The sequence below is a fragment of the Corvus kubaryi genome, unplaced genomic scaffold (genome assembly GCF_017639235.1).
Source record: "Corvus kubaryi isolate FWS band 111438036 unplaced genomic scaffold, C.kubaryi_AGA036_p1.0 37308, whole genome shotgun sequence".
Taxonomy (NCBI): domain Eukaryota; kingdom Metazoa; phylum Chordata; class Aves; order Passeriformes; family Corvidae; genus Corvus; species Corvus kubaryi.
In genome coordinates, this window is record NW_024581096.1 from 15,598,000 (window position 1) to 15,618,064 (window position 20,065).

Genomic DNA, 20,065 nt, shown 5'->3' on the forward strand with positions numbered 1-20,065 from the left:
AGCAACACTTCTTAAAAAAAAAAGGAAGGAAAAAAAAAAAAAGAGAAAGTGTGTTTTGGTGGAAATGGTTTCTTTACCAGGAAGCAGCATGAGAACTTGTTCTAATTTTTTTACCTTTGCTACATCATACCAAAACAGTAATAAGCTTTTTTTAATTTCTGATTTGTTGATGTTGAATTTCTTCAAGGATGCTGGAGTATATTTTCCTCTTCTCCTCAACATTCCTGTATTCCTTTAGGAGCTGGTAGCTAGTTGTCAAGCCTGTTGTCTGTTTGGTGATTGGAGAATGATTTTATTATAGGAGCAGGAGCTGGAAAGCACGGGCATTTCACTGCAGATGGAGGACATACTGCTGTGAGGCCAGCACTGGCAAATGCCTCACAACCATTCGTTCAGTTCTGGGAAAATACCAGAGCCTCAGTGAAAGATTTGTGAGTGTAGTGTGCAGCGAGCTAAATGGCTTGGTTAGGAGCTGAAAATACTGCTTCTAAGAAATACTAAATACATCTGTGTAATAAAACTTTGCAGCAGCTGCAGCACAAAACACGTGTTTTGACGAATGCTGTAATCTCTGCAGAGTCCTGAATTAAGTGCTTGATTGGACCTTGTGGCAGTGAGTTTGCCACAGGATGTAGTGTAAACCTCAGTGTAGCTGAGCTGGTAGCTGGAGACTTTTGTTTGCATGCTGGTTCATCTGTAGAGAACATTTACTCTCTCACACATCAAGCATGTTTTTGCATTGTCACAAACATCCTCCTTAATTAGCTTAATTTTTGGGATTCATCAGTGTTTTAGCCATGGTTAGTCTTTTCCTGGGTTATGTGAATGTAAGAAGCTATTGACGTTACAAAGAATTTAATATTTAACCAAGGGATTGCAGACCATAGAGTGCTGCTTGTGCCATTAGCTGACTTTGTGCCATGTAATGCGGGGATATTGTAACACCCCAGAAAGTACAGTAGAACATTGCTCTAAACTAAAACACACAATGGGGAAAGGGCTGAACAATAGAGGAACAGCCTTTTTAACTGAAATGTACTTAAGTGGAACGTTCTTTCTTTGTTTTGGTCAGTACATAGAGCTGTGGGCTGTCAGCATCAATCTCAGGACAGGTGATCCAGAAATGAGGGATTAAAGTGTATTGTGTTGGCAGCAAGGGAAGGGCAAGAAATGGAGGGAGGAACTGTGGTAGTACCAATTTCTTCAAGGCCTCATGTGCTGCTTGTAAGAGGGTGCTGGGAGAGTATATGAAATATCTTTACTTTGCCTCTGAGTGGTGACTTGCTCCCAGACATCTCTTCTGTGCCCTTCTTAAATCAACAGTGTTTCACAGGAGAATCCCTATCAGATGTCCATGTTCAGGGGTACACATGTTCTCAGTAGACCTGCCTGTGGGATGGCAGATGAAATCTGGCTGGTTTGAACTGGGCTGCTAGCAATGTATGCAATTAAAAATGCATCATTTCCTAGAAGAGCTGTATCAAATGGCATGTTCTGAAGGTATTCTTTGTGTGTGTGTTTGAATAGGTCAGTTACTCTTCAGTCAAAGACAAGGCTAAACCAAAGGAAGTAAGGGTGATTTTGTGAAAATTAAGTTTAAAATATTATGTTGTACTTGCATATCTCTGTCTTGCTAAACCTAACCTGTGCTGGCTTAAGACCTATTCTGGTTTGCAAGTACTCATGTCAGTAGAAACAAATTAGCCCTAGGAAGTTGTAGCTGTTCAACTATTACTTTTTAAACAAGAAAAACTATTAAAAAAATCCAACAACAGAAAACCAACCCCTTCTTTTCCCCTGAAGACCCAACCAGCTCCTCTGGTTGCCTGTGCAAGTCCCAGGTGCCTGTGCAGTATCTCTCTGTATTGTAACAGCATGGTGAAAAAAGTGCAGCTTTCCTCTGTGGGTGGTCTGACTTGTTACATGAGTGTCAGCATGGCTCTCATTTTATTACTGTCTTTGAACTCTGCTCTCAGAGCACTCAGTTAAAGTCTTTATTTCCACTCCTAACAGAGCTGCCAAGAAAGAACCATGCGTGCTGGTTCACTGTATTTACCTGTACTTACCTGTACTTGCCTGCCTCTGCTGGTGGTGGGAGCTGAAATGTCACATGCAAGGATACCTGAAATGGGTGGGAGCAGTCCAATGTGTTACCCTTGTGCAACAAGATTTATCGGAGTTGCTCTATAGTGTCATAAATTGTCTGCACACTGATGATATAGAATGGCTGTCACATTAATTGCTTTCTGCTGGTGTATTTCAGTTAAACTGTTTCCCAAACTGATGTAGTTACTTTGGTATACTGTTCTATACTGGTGCGTGTTTTCAGTAGGTCAGATTTCCTAACCCAACCCTCTAATTAAATAGGTACTTGATTCTGTGGAGATGATTTTACTGAAGTTTGACTACATGTTTTCGTCTTTTTAAGCAGAGCTTCAGAGTAGCTGTTTGTAATGGTAGTTTGACTTTACTTTTATCTTGAAAGTGCATGGCCAAAATGCAATTTCTGCAGTTGTTGCAAGAGGGAAGTGTGAGCATGTGTGGGATTAAAATTCTTCCCCCATCTCTTTTTCAGCTTTCTGAAACAAAAGTCTTCACTGCATCTTCTGTTCCAGCAGAGAATCATGTGACTCCTGGGCAAAGGTAAGCTCTTCTTCCATGTTTTCTCTATGCTTTAAAAACCTGCTCCTTGATTAAGCAATGTTAGCTTGCCATGCATAAAATATTGAATAAAAACTCTGTCAGAGATTGGTCAAACTCATCTCAAAATGGAAAAAGCCTTGCTTGCAAATTGTTGTTTCTGTGAATTCCTGACTTACATATTTTCTACTGTGAAAGTGGAGACAAACTTACCAAACAGGTGAGCGTAATACATCTTCTGCATCAGGACTGCTCACAGGAAGGAAGAAAAGTAGCTGGGAAGAAAAGATTTTTACTGTTGAAAAAAGGAAGCTCTGGCTTTAGTGTCCAGAAAATGGAAAGCCTGCCTTTGTAGATGCAGAAAGTGTTCAGAATGTAGTGCTTTGACAAATACGATAAATGAAAGCTTGCATTGGCAAAAAGGTGAATTTCCTGGTAAACATCTCAGCTACAAGCCTTTACTGATGATAGAGGGTTAAGGTCAAGAACCAAAAATGTCAGTTGCTGTCCTTCCTTTGCTTGCCTTTGTCTTCCAATGCCTTGCTGGTGATGTTGTGGAATCAGCTGCCTTCATTAGCCCATGTTCATGGAGAGAACACCGAAGTTTAGCAATGAATACTTCGGTAGTTGGATAGCATGAAATCTAAAAACTAAATAGGCTAATGGTCCCAAACATCCTGATTCTGCTGTACTGCAGCAAAATTTTCCACATAATATGGATGTGATTTGCATGAGGCATGGTGTTGGGTGGTCTATAGGTTACACTCCTTTCTTTCTTAAAGGTAGTTTATTCATATGTTTTTTATTCTGTTCTTCTAGTGGATGTCCCTCAAATTATGTTAGAAAATGTTTTAGTTAATCCACTCAAATTGGGATGGTTTTTTTGTGTTTGTTTCTTGCTGGCAAAAAATTCTTTTCTATCTCTTTTGTATGATAGACAAAAAAACGTTTGAAAAGACTGTTAATCAGTAGTAATTCTGTTGCTGGAATGGCAGCTTTAGTATTGTTAGTGCTTGCCGCAGTGTCAGTACAGTTTAATCACTGTGTTCATTCCAGCCAAATTTCACTTTGTCTTACAGCATTGATTTGGTGACACTGCTTCAAAAGCCAGTGACATCTACCCAAGAGACAGAAGGCAACTCATTTGAGGCTCCCCAGCAGCAGACCTTCGGCCAAGCATTAGTGTTCACAAATTCTCAGCACAGCGCCCAGATGGCATCAGGAACGGGCAACTCCAGTGCTGTAAACTCTTATTCTCCTCAAAGTCTGGTAAAACTATCTTAAGCTTTCTAAATATTATGTTTCCCAAGTGTTGTTCATGAGTAAATACTTCAGGGTAAACAACTTTTCCAGTGCCAGTCATTTCATGAGGTGTTTTGGTATTTGTTAAAAAAGTTGAAAATAAAAAATATCATTCCTTCCTTTCACACTCCCCCCTCATCCCACCACCCCCCAAAAATTACTTTTTTTCATTTTGCTGATTAGTTATTTCTGCGTTTACATGAAGTAGTTGTATTAATTTTTTATTAGAGCAGATGTGCTAATTGCTTGCTCATGTACGATAAAATAATTTGTTTATAGTTAAGAGTTCTAGGCCAGAAAACCGAATGTGTTATTTCCAAGCACATTCTTGACTACTTCTTGTGGAAGCATGCCTGTTCCTGAGTCAGTTTTGAGGGTGTGAGATGAGGTGTTTATTCTCTAAAAATTGGTCCAACTATTAGTAAATCTATGATATTTTGAGATGCATGGGTTCAATTAAGTTAGTATTATTAGTATTCCAGCGGTGGAAGTTTTTACTGGTCATTTGTTAGTAAGCTAGGTCTTGAATAGATTTTAGTTGCTGCCAGATAGCAGCTTGTAGACATTGACCCTATGATTATGTTCAATTATTACTTAAAAAATTAACTCTGCTCCTTCCCCTCTTCTTCTTTTTTGGTAGTCGGCAGTTCTTTGTTCTGGCTTTGGAGAGCTCAGATCTTCTAAATTGGCAAACTCTACTGGTTCCCAAATCTTGGACCAATTGAAATCACCAGGATTGGGTCAGTTTACCTCTCAACAAACCAATAGCACCACTAGCACAGCTGCTGCGTCATCCTGGGATCTAAAACCACCTATTACTCAGTCCTCAGTCCTCAGTCAGTTTGGTAAGTGCTTTGACACAGCTTCTTTTCTCTTTCTCTCTCTATTAGCTGGTAAGATTTCTTAGTGCCAATGATAGTTTAAAATTACTTTAATGAAAGACTTTCTAAAAAATGTAATCCTAGTAATACAATTAGTTACAATCATTCTAAATGTGACATTTATTTGCTGGTAATAGACATCACAAGTATATATATCATAAACTAAGTTTTGTTAAGCTTAAGCCTATCCATAAATGTTATTACATCTTTAGAGTTATTGAGCCTTCCATGTAATGACATCTTTGATTTAGTGTGCTTGAATATTTACATGGAACTTTGTTGGTGACTGTTTTTCAACAAATGTGGGGAAAGACTTATTTTCATTGTAGCTATGCTGCTTTTAGCTGAGTGTAAAGTTGTGTACTGTATTTTGGTTTTGGTTTTTTTTCCACAAATTTTCTCTTTACTCATTGCATGAATTTTGAATGAGTACTATGTAATTTCTTCATAATGCGCATAACGCCTCAGTGTTCTTCCTCTAGTGTGCTGCGAATGATTCAGGTTATTTGTTTTGTATATTTATAATTGTATGAATTTTTCATGTAATTGAGTAAAATTAGTAGCAACAGTGAAAATGACAGAAACTTGGTTTCTGCAGTGTTGATCCTAGCAGTATCCTCACTGTGAAGAGGATAGCTCTTGTATCTCTCATGTGTATGTATATATGCTTATGTGTAGATAAGCAGCCATTGGTAGCAATTACTATCTTTGACATACAGAAATTCTAAAAAAAAAAAAGTTTGTGTACATTTTAATGCTTTCTAATGGACTTCATGAACTGAATAAAAAACCCTTCACACTGAAAATGCTGTAGATCTCTATAGTGGTTGACCAGTGCTTTAGGTCACTTCATGGCTTTCAGCATCTGAAAACTATCAAAGAGAAGACTTGGGAAAAAACCTGTTCATGTCCAGCATCTCTTTGACTCTCAGCTATTATGAAATAGTAGCAGGTTTTTTTTTTTGTTGTTTGTTTTTTTTTTTTTTTTTTTTTTACATCTTCTTCTTTGCAGGGCAGGGTAGGGAATCCTAGATCATAATACCTCTTTACCCCTTGGAAATAATCACATTTTATTGCACAGTTAACTGCAGTGAAACTTGAAGTGTTTGATTAAAATAATGCAAAACAGTTTCTGAGGACTTGTGTGTGATAATATTGTGACTGTGTAGATAGGTTTGTTCTCATACTTTTGGAAAAAAATAAATAATGCTTGGCCACAGCTGTTTATTTAAAGTAGAAAGTGTATCAACTGTTGTCCTTATTACTGTTAGAGCGGTAAATGATGAATGTGAAATTGCTCTGATGTCTGAAAAGACTTGCAAATGCTATAGAATTGTAACTGTTAAGCATCACCCAGATTCTTCCATAAAGAGTAGAACTGTGAAGAGCAGAGTTCAGTGCTTTAATTTTGATATTTCTTTTTCCCAACACTGACCAGACTTTAAATCCCAGCCTGACCCATCTCCAGTTCTGAGCCAGCTGACCCAGCGACAGCAACAACAAATGCAGGTGGTTCCTGTTCCTCCTCCTGGGCTGGAGTCGTCCTCCTCCCAGGTAAAACTTCGAGAGCCATCACCAGTAGACACCTCTACAGCTGTTAGCAAAATATTACAGCTCCCCACTATCTCTATGGATAACCAGGCAGTGACTGTTCATCAAACCCAACAGAAACAGATAAAACCACCAAAACGGAGGATAACTCCAGCATCCAAGGTGGGTAATTGAATGGCGGCTTGTCCTTAGTAAAAGTAAAAACCACAAAAACCTGCGTCAGCAGTGGTGTGGCCAGCAGGACCAAGGCAGTGACTGTCCCCCTGTACTGGGCACTGGTGAGGCTGCACCTCAAATCCTGTGTCCAGTTCTGGGTGCCTCACACAAGAAGATGTTGAGGGGCTGGAGCATGTCCAGCGAAGGGGGCAGAGCTGGGCAAGGCTCTGGAGCACAGGTCTGAGGAGCAGCTGAGGGAGCTGCAGGGGCTCAGCCTGGAGAAAAGGAGGCTCAGGGGAAACCTGATCACCCTCTAGAAACGAGGGTGTAGTCAGGTGGAGATCAGTCTTTTCTCCCAGGTAACAAGTGACAAGACAAGAGGAAACAGCCTCAAGTTGCACTAGGGAGGGTTTAGACTGGATATTAGGAAAAATGTCATCACTGAGGGGGTTGTCAGTCATTGGAGCAGGCTGCCCCGGTAAGTGGTGGAGTTACCATCCCTGGAACTGTTTAAAAGATGTGAAGACGTGGTGCTTAGAGACATGGTTTAGGACTTGGTAGTGCTGGCTTTAATAGCTGGACTTGATCTTAATGTTCTTGTCCAACCTAAATTATTTCTATGATTCTATTCAGTATATATTTTATATAAATTGCTAGGGATAAGGAGAGCAAAGAGCTTGGTATATTTCTTATTTATAAAGCAGGAAATACTAAGCTGGCTAGTTACTAGGTCCAAAATACTGTGGTGATACCTTTTGCAAGCAGCTGCCTGGTTGCTCTGTATGGAAAATGGCTGTTGCTGAGTGGTTTTTAGATTGACTTAGTAGCCACAATATGAATATTAGTGGAGGTGGGAGGGTTGTACACAGATGATACTTTGGTATGGTAGAACAGTATGTCTTACTCCTTCAGCTCCAGATTAGGGCAGAATCAGTGGATTAATTTCAGGTTGGAGATGCATGCAAAGAAATTACAGCTTTTTTTCTTCCTTTAAGATTCCTGCCTCTGCAGTGGAGATGCCTGGATCAGCAGACGTGACAGGGTTAAATGTTCAGTTTGGAGCTCTTGAGTTTGGATCAGAGCCTACACTCCCAGAGTTTGGATCAACTTCAAGCAGTGAGAATACCAGCCAGGCGACCAACAATAGCTTATATTCAAAATCTGTAAAGTATGTGTGAGTTGCCCTCCTGCATTCTCAGGTGTTCTTGAAGGGGGTCAAGTTTGTGCCAAAAACATCAAGACACGGTTACAATGTAATGGGAGGGAAAAATATGATGACTTGTTTTCTGTGCGTTGTATCTTAAATGATGAATTTCTTCTCCAATGGTAGTCAAAATCTCCCTGAATGGGTAAATGTGAAGCTGGAGATGACATGAGTATAAATAACCTTATAATAAGCTATCCTTTATAGGACTTCCTTCTCATGTTGAATTGCCCTGCTTTTCAAGTTTTTTGGGGGTTTGTTTCTCACAACCCACATTTTTCTGCATCTAATCCAGCAGAGTTGACCTCTGTACCATATATTAGTAGATTGGCACCAGATTACAGACCTGATGCTCCTACAGGATGAGAAAATGAGAAGCTAGGCTGTCTGTATGCAGAAGCTCTTACTGAAATGCTAAAATAGCCAATGTGAAGTGCCAGTGTACCAGTAAACCATTTTTAATTCCTTTTTCATTGAAAAATCGGCATCAGTAAAAAGCTTCCTGAAGTTAATTCAGAAATATTAATGAAAATGCACTTTCACATTAATTTTAGTTTTATACATTGCATTTAAACTATCTGGAAAATAAAACATTACTGCATGTTTTAAAGTATTTTTTAGCTCTTTGCATAGTTCATTCTGTAACATTAGGATTCTGTTGTAAAAAGAATCCTATTGTGGTTACTCATCATATATCAGACTTTTATCAATTCTGCTTGTTTAAAAAAGAAACATTATGATCATTAATTATCCTTGGAAAAGGTAGAAATAACATGACTGAAAACTGCTTGTGTGTAAATTCTTGTCGAGGCTGGGCTGGAACGAGGAAGGTGAGTGGTGCTTAGTGCAGCTGATGTTTTGAAGCAGTGATTTGTGGGGACCAAAGCAATATTATGATTTTTTTTTTACGTTCTTATATTTTCTAATATAAATAGTGTAGATTTTTCTGCATGTTTAAGGTAGTTCAAGATAACTATACAGGAGCTGATATTTTCATGAAGGTATTCGAAATACTTACCAAGATGATAAATAATTCTTTTTTCCAGTGATCCTTTGAATACCTCTTTGCCAATATCCAATACAGTACAGGACTCCACCTACACAACCTCTGCCATCAGCTCTTCCAGTCTGACCTGCTCATCCCAGAGCACTAGCCCAGTAACAACTTCCTCCTATGACCAGACTTCTGTGCATAGCAGGATAGCGTACCAAAGCTCCATGGCTCCGTCTGAACCAACCCCTCTTGCAGTTGCGGTGAGTTCATTGGAGAAACAGGAGCTTGAAAAGGGGGAATATTCTTACCTGTGTTAGGCTTGTGTTCCTCTGATACGTTAATGCTTTGACCAAGCATGCCCAGTGGTATTTTTGATTCCCAAGCCCGCCCTGTTACTTGTTTTCATTTTTCCTAGCGTGTAGTAGTTTTTGGCAATACTGTATTTGGGATGTAAGAGTCTCTGATTTTTTGGGTTTTGACATCTTAAATTGTCTTTTGACCTTTTTTCTTAGTAACACTTAAAATTCTTCTCAAATTTCCTTCCCTGAAGTTAAGCTTTTAAAAAAGGAACTGTCTCTGTATATAAATACTAATTATGGTATTTTGCCATAAATTAACAGTTTCTATAGAAAGGTATATTATTTATTAAATTTATACGGCACCTAGCAAATGGATTCCAAACTTTTTTTGGCCCCTCCAGCATTACTTTTCTTTTGTATTTTAACACCAGTGGGAATTAGTTTCATGTGTTATTTTAATAAGCATGGAAGAAGTCTAATATAGGACAGAGAATCTCTTGAGAGATTCAAACACACCTGCTCTCTTTGTATATGGAATGTAGGTTTGTTTTAAGAGAACTGAGTTTATTAAATGTTTTAGGAACTTGTGAGAGTTTGTAAGTTTATTTGCTTCTGGCCTTTGTTATGTGTTGGCTCAGTCACACTTGTCTTCTGCACTAGCTCGTATGTACTGGTGAGGATCAAGCATAGACTATCCACTTCTGTACTCCAGCGTTATCCAAAAAACAACTGGTGCTTCTCAAGTCTTATCTTTCAATGGAAAAAAATTGGCGTCTCTGTGTAACTTGGATAGTTAAAATTGTGAGTTACATTAGATCAAAAGCACAACCATTTCCTATATGTTAATGCAATTCTTTATTTCATATTGGTGTGAGCCTGAAGTTTATGTTATATACAGTACATGGGAAGGTCTGCTGCTGATGGGTGTATTATGGGCAGTGTATGGGATTCTCTATGTTCAGGACACCTTGCACTTGAGACAACTTTATGATGTGGTTTTTATAAAGGCAGTAACAATTTAATTTTCTGCCTTGTTGTTCAATTTAGTATGAATACAGAATTTTGCATGAAGCATGTTCGATGTGTGATTCAGTTTGAACATTTAACATACTTCTGAGATGGTTTATTAATTAATTTCTTCTTTGTTTACAGAATGGGCACAGTGGTGTTAGAACCCAGGCAACACTTGACAGTAAGTTTTCAAAGCTTGGTTGAGCACGGGACTTTCTGATCGTTCCTTGCTACTTGCTGCGCACACAAGCGTAGCAGTGACATTGGGTTTAAGGTTTTATATTGTTCTCCTTGACTAATTTATGGCTGACCCGTTTGACTTTATTTGTGCTTGCATTAAATACTGCTTGCTTCTTGAGTACACTTGAAATATGAAGGCAGCTCTCTACAAACCTAAATAGCCTTAGAATTAGACCTGCTGGTTTTCCTTTTGAATTTACCTGCAAGAAATTATTTAATATAAAATAAAAATACAAAATTAAAAACAACTATGAAATTTCTTAGCAGTTCTTCCAGTTCTGAGTTGGGAAGCTGCAAATAGCATTTAACTGTAATGAAACAAAGTCACATTCTTTGAATGCACCTCTCACTAGGTCTACTTCCATCTCTGCCCTGTTAGAAGCCTGTGGGGAATAAAGGTGAGAAACATGTTCCCTCTGCTGAGTTTCCTCCCGATACCTTGCAAACAATACCTCAGTACTGACTCTGGTATAAGTGTTAGTTTCTTCATCTTGGCCTATTTCTAATGTAGCCTGTAACACCCCTGCAGCTCTCTACTTGGAGTTAAAATAATTAAAGTATAATGTTCACTCTTCTGATCTTTGTGCTTCTCTGTGGACATTTTCAAGGACAGCAGTGTGAATTACTATCTTTTGGAATTCCAACGCCCCAATTTTAGGTCTAACCTTCTCTTAAACATGTCGTCAGGTGGGCCATTAGTGGGATGTGTTTTGTTAGTGCCAAGTTGAATTTAAAGGAGCAGGAGTTGTTTATGCTCTGAGAATTACCATTTAAAAGATTGACATATACAAAGACACGAAGTGTTTTCGTAGTGTCAAGTACAGAATTAATAAACAGTTTATGAAATTCGTGGCAGAACCTGTCCTTTTGCTTTAGAAAACAAAGATCTGAGAATTCTAGTACTTTTGTATTCTGTAATGGCTTTACTAGTCTCTTTTCTTATGCCAGCTCTCCTTTGAGAGCATTTCTGTTTTCCTTCTTCCATTGCATCTATTACATGCATCCAAATGATTTTGAATTTGTCTTAACTTTTGAAAATACTTTTTCCCTTCTGCATGTGCTATAATGTTCTTAGTTGTTCATCTCTCATCTTTGCTGTTCTTCTCCTTTAATATCCAGATCTTGAGCTTCCTAAACCCATAATTCAAAGTACGACTGACATGTTTTACTTCTGACCATGCTACTGGTCTCCATGTTTTCTTTTTCTTGCACATTGCATTCAGGCGTCTTGTAAGGGATCTTAAGATGATGATTCTGTCCCTTGTGTTGAGGACATCTACTTTTACTTCAAGATGGGAATCCTGCTCTTAATATATTGAGAGTTTTAAACTCTGGTTTTTATATGAGTTTTACCAGGAGTTACTCGGTGATTTAGTTGCTGCCTTCATAATTACGTTTGTCACTTGGATTTCCTTTTTGTAAGAGGCCAGACGTTTTGTCAAGGCCAAGACCTCTTGAGTCCTGTTTGCGTTGCAACCCCACAACCTGACTTGGGTCATGTAGCTAGGAAATCAAATCAATAAAGTGAACAAACTCTAATGTATAACTTCGAAGTGAGTATTTGATTTTTGTTTGGTGACCAATCTAAAAATGTCTTCACATACATTACAAGTTAGTGATGATCCACTGGGTAGTGGTCCCTGGTGTGGTGTGGTAAAATGGCCCTGTAGAAGGCAGGGTTCAACTCTTTCCTGAGTTTTATTGGTGAGTGAGTGTCTCTAATTCTTTGTTGTTTTTTGTAGTAGAAGAGATAAGTGAAACAGCTGGGAATCATGCTGGACAGTATAATTTTTAAGTGTCTTATTACAATATAGTGATCTTATAAACAAGTTTTAATCTGTGTAGCCTAAAAAGTATGAGATTAAACCTAACATTTTTTATTATCTAAGTAAAGTGAGTCAATATTTGACAACTCCTTAGCCATAAGAAATGCTTAATGCTGTGCTCAAGTGTGTCCTGCCATTGTAGCTTCTTTTATTCTACTGCAGTACACTTTTGACTGAATATGTCAAACTGATAAATTGTTATGTACCCTTGTACTCCAACAATCTCAGTTGAAATCTCCAACAGTGCTGTGTAGGTTGGAATGAAGAAACAGAGCTGTAGGTATAACTGGATTTTTACAGTGCCTTGAAAAGGCACAAATGACTTGTGTTTACTGAACCAAAAGCAAGGAATTTTAAAATGACTTGTAAATTAGAAACCCAGTGGCACGTGAAGTGCAGAAGACTGTAGTTTACTACATGTGTAGCAGTGATAATTGTAAATCTGTCTTAAGTAGAGAGCTTAAAGGGAAAAAATGGTAGTTCAGTTATGTTTGAATTTTCCTTCATAGCCAAATTGCTTGATATGGTTACCAATTCTTAATGGTAAGATTTTTTTAGACCAAGGGGAGAATGCTACTGTGTTCCTGCATCCGTGATGGGATGTCAAGTCTGCTGGAATTTTAATCTGAATGCCTCTTTTTAACTTGTTGCAGCTACTTCATCGGTTCCAGCACCTAAGACGGAGCCTTCTCCCTCACTACCTTCGGCTGGTTCTCTGCCCAGTGTGGTGTCCACCACGGCCTCGCTTCTGCCTTCAACACCGCAGCATGTGGCAGCATTGCCCAGCTTGCCTCAGTCCAGTGATCTGGCTAGCAGCTCACTCTCCCAGCTGAGCAGGTACAGTGGAGTTGGGATAAACAGAGGGAGTCAATTTTGGGGATAGGACAGGTGCAAGGGTGGTTCCACATGGAGCTGTCAGGCACCAGGGTCCACTTTTTATGATGTGAATCAGCATTAGGAGATTCAGAAGAGCTCAGAATGTTTCTGGTTGCAAAATATGAGCTCTGGGCTGCCTCCTAATGGCAGAGCAGCTGCTGCCTCAAGATTTCATGGTACGTATACAACTTCGTGTTTCAAGAGATTTGCTTCAATCATGCTAGCTAAATTAGTTAAATTGATTCCCCCAGTTTATTTTTCCTACTTTGTGCCTGCTGTTTTTGTTCAGTGTCATGTTTGAAATAATTTCTTAACAGTTTACTTCATAGCCAATTTGAAATAAGTGTACTCTCTTTTTTATATTTGTATTTCTTAAAATTAAAACTCAGAAATAATTTTGCAGGGAAACTGTGTGTTTTCTTTTTCTGAGATATATCCTTAAGATACTTTAAAATAACAGATTGATGTTCCTGGAAGTGCGTCTAGCACAATTCAGCTCATTTGCACTGTCTCTCTGTTTTTCTGAATGCCTGTTACATGAACTTCATCCTCAGTCAGGTGACATCCTGAAGCTGTATGGATTGAGTTATATTTTTGATACTCGCCTTTGTATTGTACTGTTTCACAGCTAGGATGTAGTTTATTTTCTTTTAACACTCTAGTATTTTTTTGTTGAATAAAATAGTAAATATGTCAAACAAGAACTATTCCCTTTACACTGGAAACATTTTCTCACACCGATTTGTTGAAAAGCTGTATAAATTGATGGAAATTTCAGCTGGGGGTTGATGCTGTTAGACAGATACCAAATCTCAGCCATCATCATGATGCCTGAATTCCAAACGTGTCTGACATGGTAGAGCTGGTGTCTGTGTCTCTACCATAGGTCAGATGGTGAATTAAGGCTTATTAAAAGAGCTGGGAAGAGTGGGTGAGGGAGTGGTATAAAACTCTTATGTTGCACTGAACTACATTTTCACTTGCTCCCTAAAGTGCTGTTGTTGTAATTTCTGCAGAGAGGGGACAGTTTTCAAAGTTAGTTTATGAAACTGCCAACGTTTATTCTGGGCCTTGAAGAGCTACCAGAGTGTTTGCCCTTAAATTAGGTCATGTAGTGTAGCCATCAGCTTTGGTGTGAAAACTGCTGTGTTTTCTTGTGGCTATTTCCAGAGAGAGCACTAAAATAATTTTGCTCTTAGGATCTCTCCTGCTTCTTTTTTAATAAGGAGGGTCTTTTTTGAGCACCAAAATATACATGTGTTTTATATCTTCATTTTGATTACTTTTGTTCAATGTTGTCAGTTTATTGCATACTGTATAACAGTAGGTTACATTCTTCACCTCAAATATAAGGTATAACTTGTCAGTGTAAATGTTTAAGAGGTACTTTCAGTCAGCTTTCAGGGAGGCATTTGAAGATCTCTGGATGAATTATGGGGCAAATACCTTGCAGTTCTAATTGGTCGAGTTAACGTTACGCAGCTCAAAATGTGAGAAATACCGTAGTGAGTCTAACCAAAGCACTGCCTCACTTAAAACCTGTCCCCCATGGCAAGAAACAGCAGGGAAAGAATGAGAAACAGGGCTTGTGCTTGTGTGAACCTAGTTTTGATTTTGCACTTTGTGTCATGGAGTCATTGCTATATGATTCCTGAAGCAACTATAGTTTTTCTAAAGATACAAGAAATTGAAAAATACAAATGAATGGTGCTTTAGATATTTCTTGTTAGCAATAGTGACTCTGTACTTTAATTTTTTCATTAAAAGATAATAGAATACTGATTAAAGGAAAAAGTGCCTGTAGAGGTGTCTGTATTTGTACATGCCTGTGTGTGTAATATGTGTATATATACACACACTCTTACATGTATTTGTCTTTAACCACTCTGTGTATGTGTATGTGCACACACATATAGAATTTTTATTCTTTAACTCAGGTCCTACTGCATATCTGTATTTGTTAAAAATAGTTCTAGGGAAAATTAATTTTATGAATTCTTTACTATTTCCTTCCAGCTCCCTTTCCAATCATCAGAGCAGCCTCTCTCCTGCCTCAGTGTTGTCTACAAGCACATCACATGTGGTAAGTCCTGTTAGTATTAAAACAGATGCTTGGCATATAGTCAGTTTATCTCATAATTAGGACCCTCTCTTAAAGTTTGATGTGTCCTGGTACCCCAAGAACCAAAACAAGAGCCTTACCTCAGGGAAGAAGGAATGTCAGCCCTCTAGTGGAGAAAAAGTGATTACCACTTGTGATTTGTACTAGATCAGGAATAGCTATGATAGAGGCTTGCCAAACGTTACACAGTTGCGAGGGAAATTGTCATGCCAGCCAGGGGGATGAAATAAAAAAAACTTTTGCTTGTAACTAGTTTATTAAAAAAAACAACAAACCAAAACCAGACTTCAGAGTAGTGATCTGAAATGTCTCCAAATGCGGACTGTTAGCAGTCTGCATTGGAGAGGTTAGCTGACAAAATGCAGGTGATGGCATGATATATGTTACGTTGCACTTACTGCAGTGTAACTTTGTGATGATGTGGCAATTTGAATTTAGCTCTCATGCAATAGTTTTCCTTAAATCACAAAAACATCACAAGCATGCAACTTAGTTGCTTGCCTACTACGTAGATAATGCATATCTTTTGCATGTGCTTCTGTTACTTTAAAAGTTTCTGGGTTTTTTTTTAATTTTTCCCTTTTACCAGCATTTTCTGCTGTGGTTTATTTGCTCTGTGATCCTCATTCTTTTTGTCTCCTTTTCTAGCACACTAGTATTGAGAACACAACTTCGCTCCAGCCCTCAACAACCTTTTCAACTGCTTCAACCTCAGCCACTAGCACCACCTCCTCGGTTGTCAGCATGGCAAGCAGTATGAACACTACAAACAGCCTTGGCCTGAGCGTTACCAGTGTGTCTATACCAGCTGCTACCACACGGGCAGCTCCCTTAGTATCTTCAGGTTGGCAATATTGACAGATCGCATGGATAGACAGAGCATTTCAGTCAGCAGGGCTATGAGTTGAGCATCTCGCCAGCCATAACAACGCCAAGAAGTCCACACTCTTCACTGGCATTTCCAGCATGCTGTATTTGCTGGCTTATGAAATAAAGTTGCCTGATTTTATGTATTTGAAATATTTGTTAGGGTGTTATGTGGCATTTATATAGCACATTCTGTCCCAAAAGAGCTTTATAAATACACACCAGAGCAGTTCTGACTTGGGAAGTTTTGGGCTAGAAAATTCACCCAGTTTGTATTCCAAGTTGTGATCAGCTCCTGACTATGAGTTTGCATTAGCTGTAGTTTCAGTCTTTTCTGTGATGTGACTTCATATGGCAGTATCAGAATATACTGCAGTGTCCTCATTATCATATGTCACATCCCTACTGCCACTTCCACAGAAAGGAAAAGAAATTGCACAGCAAATAGCACTTCAGAAGGAGGGTCCATGGAGAAAGAAGGCTGGGAGGCTTCTTGCACTGAAGTGGAAGTGATGCTAAATTCTCTTTCTTCTCTGACAAACCTGAACTGCTAAAAGGAAATCTTATAGAGAGAAGTGAGTGATGTAATATTAAGGATCAGGCTTGGTTACAAGAGGATTTCTCATTTCTATAGCTTGTAAATGAAGTGTCTTATGACTGGCCAAAGTACAATGTTCTTTTACTGTTCTGCCTCCTGGCACTGCATCATGAAGGCAGCTGAAACCATTTCAGTCTTCTCTTTGCTATTCCTAGCTGTAGTAAGTCACCCACAGAAAGTATGCTGGCAACATTTAGTACTTTCCAGTCTACTGCTGGTGGTAAAGGGAATGTGTTGACAGAGCAGAAAATGAAAGGAGAGAATTTGCTTTCTCAGATTGAGAATGATTTCTAAATTTGCCTCAGGAAAGGACTAAGGAAAAGAGAAGTTTCTGTAATTCTTGTAATCATCTTGGACAAAGCAAATGACAAAATCAGGCTATTCTCTGATAGGAATGTTTTCAGGCTTAAGTAGCCTGTGCTTTCCCTCCCTTGAGGCATGGTTAAACTCTTCAGGCTATTTTGAGTATATTCATCAAACAGCACAAAATCTGCTCTTTATAAGCTAAGACGGCACAGCTGCCAGAACTTGTGAGCTATCTTGTCTCAATGCTGAAGCCTTTTCTTTTCTAAAGGCTTGTTAAAGTGTCTGTATTTTGATTCTACAGGCAAAGCTCCCCCAAACCTGCCCCAAGGTGTACCACCCTTGTTGCATAACCAGTATATTGTGGGACCTGGAGGACTTCTGCCTGCCTACCCAGTAAGCAGTTTCATTGTTTGTCTTTGGTTTCTTAGCCCTTGGCTCAAGTGGGCCCTCCAGACCTGCTACTGTCTATGCCAAGGCATTTCTGGTGGCACATGTTGCGCCTGGAATTCTTGTTCCAAATGCTAAAGAACATCTGAAATATGTTCAATAGAGGCTTATTGTTGATTGTAAACTGCAGAGCTTTTGGTACAGACCTGATCTGGCTGCTGTTGAAGCTACATGGGTGTGGCTATGGTTTTCAGTGTTACTAGGTTTTAGGCCCTTGGAATAAATTTAGACTCCTTTAGGTTTGTGTTACTGGAATGGATTTGCCATAGTAGTGACGGAAATGTACCATGTGTCCTGTCTGTCATGGTTTGAAAGACTGCACATAGCTCTTTGATGTCTGACCAGCATCAACGTATTTTTGGTTATCTGTTTGTTGAAACCAAAACTTTATACCAGTAACTTTTCTATATGAAACCAAATGTGAGGAGATACTCAGGAGGTTGCTTTGTGGTTAAGTCATCAACTCTTTAATCTTATTGCTCTTTGAAGCAATGATTACAGCAAAGAGAGCTGTTGTTCTTTCTCCCAAATCTGAATGCCTGGTAGATTTTTTGTAAGTTCAGGAATGATGTGTCTGTAAAAACTGTATTGAAGATGGGACAGTCAAACTCTCCTCAGTGGACATTGTCACCAGGAAACATCAGAGTGACAAGCCTTTTTAACTTCAGTTCTACTCTCCTTGAAATGCTACAGTTCCCCATGATAGCACAATGCAACATATGGCTGTAGACCTTTACCACAGAATGGGTTTAAGTCAAACTCAGTTCAAAGCCCCGAATTGACCAGCATCAGAAAAAAGTGTTATAATGATGTTGTATTTTTATCTGTCTTTAAGCAGATTTATGGTTATGATGATCTCCAGATGCTTCAATCCAGACTGCCAATGGTAAGTAAATTACTTGATTTATTTAATTTTAAGCAAGTTGTCTTCAGTGTTGATCATTTGTGCCACGTAAATCACCACTTAATGGTGATTAAGAGCTTTTCCTTATGTTCTATATTCTGGTTTTTTAAATACCTGGTTTTTAAATTTACGACAGGACTGTGTAAATTGATAAAGAGCAACTGTTGCATCATGCATTTGTCTGTCTGCAAAATCTCTAAATAGACGCAAGTGTGCTTTGTGCTTCTGAGTGGAGAAATTGCTAATTGTTGTAGCAACATTATGACATTTTGTCTAATCTAGTTGAAGTCTGAGCATAAATGTTTCCTTTTACCAAGAGGTAAGGTTGAACACCAAGTACACAACTTGGTAGCCAGTAGGTGTATGTGACAGGTTTTGGAGGTGCTCATAGGTGTAGATCTTTGCATATGCATTGTGGCAACAGATGCAAGTGAGCTGCAGGAGGGAGAGTGTGACAAGTTTTTTTCCTTATCTGGATCCAGCATGCAGGTGACGTTTGGCAAAAAGGCATGTGAAACAGGCTGAGCTCCCAGATGGATTCAAAAAGGGTCTCAATCTAGATTGCAGAATTATGAAGAATTTTCCTATCAGAAATGTAGGACAAGGAACTTGGGGAAAAGGTTTGGTAGTAGGTAACTGAGAACAGTTATATACTAGAGTGATGCAGTGTATCTGTAGAGGCAGACATGGAGCAGTGATCTGAGAAGAGTGGATGAAGGCCATAATGTAAGGCCCAAAGAAGTACCAAGTATTCAATGTAAAGCTTGGAGCAGCTAGAGTCAGATGGTTTAAGGTGAGTACAGGGATGACTCAGACAAAGCCCTGTCAGACTGCAATTATTTTTGTGGCAACAAAATGGCAAAATATTTGAAGTTGCAGGGCCAGGAGACACCTATTGTAATGTGTTAACACTGGCTAGATGCCTGGTGGCCACCAAGCTGCTCTATCACTCCCCTCCTCATCTGGTCAAGGGTCAAAATACATCCTGAAAGGCACGTGGGGTGAGACAAGGACAGGGAGAAATCACTCACTGGCTGTGGTCACGGGCAAAAGAGACTTGACATGGGGAAATTAGTTTTAACTCACTAGCAATCAAATCAGGGCAATGAGTAAGTAGATGATTAAATAAAACCAAATCTACAGAACACCTTCCCCTCACCTCTCATGTTTTCCTGGACTCAGTTTCACTCCTGATTGTCTCTGCCTTCATCTCCCAGGTGGCATAGGAGGATGGGGAGTGGGACTGCCTTCTGTGCCATCACACTTCTGCTCCTTCCTCCTCACTCTTCTCTGCTCCCATTTTGGCTCCGCAGTCCTCCAAAACTTCAACATGAGTCCTAAAATATTTTCTGTTGGAAGAGGTAATCTGATTGCAAGCACCTCTGCCATGGAAAGGGAAACCTTCTCCTGGACAGTGTTGCACAAAGACCCATCCAGTCTGGCCTTGAACATTTTAAGGGATGTGTTAACCTGGCTATGTGTGGGTACTTGCTCCAGTGCCTCACAATCCACATAGTAAAGAATTTCTTCCTAATGTCTGATCTAAACCTCCTCTGTTTCGGTGTAATGATATTCTATGGAGTCCATTACCTGGACCTGCGGGCACTGTTCCAAATTTAGATTGCATCATTCTTCTAAGCTCCCTTGAAATGTTGAAAGGCCATGGTAAAGTCTGCCAGAGCGCATGACCTGGTCTGCCTGGACTTGTGCAAAGTGTTTGACGCCGTCCCGCACAATGTCCTTCTCTCTAAGTCAGAGAGCCATGGATTGGATGGATGGATTGGATGGATTGGATGGATGGATTAAATGGATGGATGGCTGGAGCACTCTGTGGATAAAGC

At 39.3% G+C, this 20,065-nt stretch overlaps 1 protein-coding gene across 1 annotated transcript in view; it reads left to right on the forward strand.

The window, feature by feature from the left end:
* Window positions 1–20,065, forward strand: part of UBAP2 (ubiquitin associated protein 2) — a 150,141-nt gene that overhangs the window by 53,516 nt on the left and 76,560 nt on the right. The window contains 12 exon segments of the mRNA XM_042028731.1: window positions 2,576–2,643; window positions 3,720–3,909; window positions 4,583–4,787; window positions 6,262–6,536; window positions 7,526–7,704; window positions 8,781–8,988; window positions 10,180–10,219; window positions 12,758–12,941; window positions 14,997–15,063; window positions 15,751–15,946; window positions 17,175–17,266; window positions 18,159–18,206. Coding sequence (XP_041884665.1) covers window positions 2,576–2,643; window positions 3,720–3,909; window positions 4,583–4,787; window positions 6,262–6,536; window positions 7,526–7,704; window positions 8,781–8,988; window positions 10,180–10,219; window positions 12,758–12,941; window positions 14,997–15,063; window positions 15,751–15,946; window positions 17,175–17,266; window positions 18,159–18,206 — 1,752 coding nt within the window.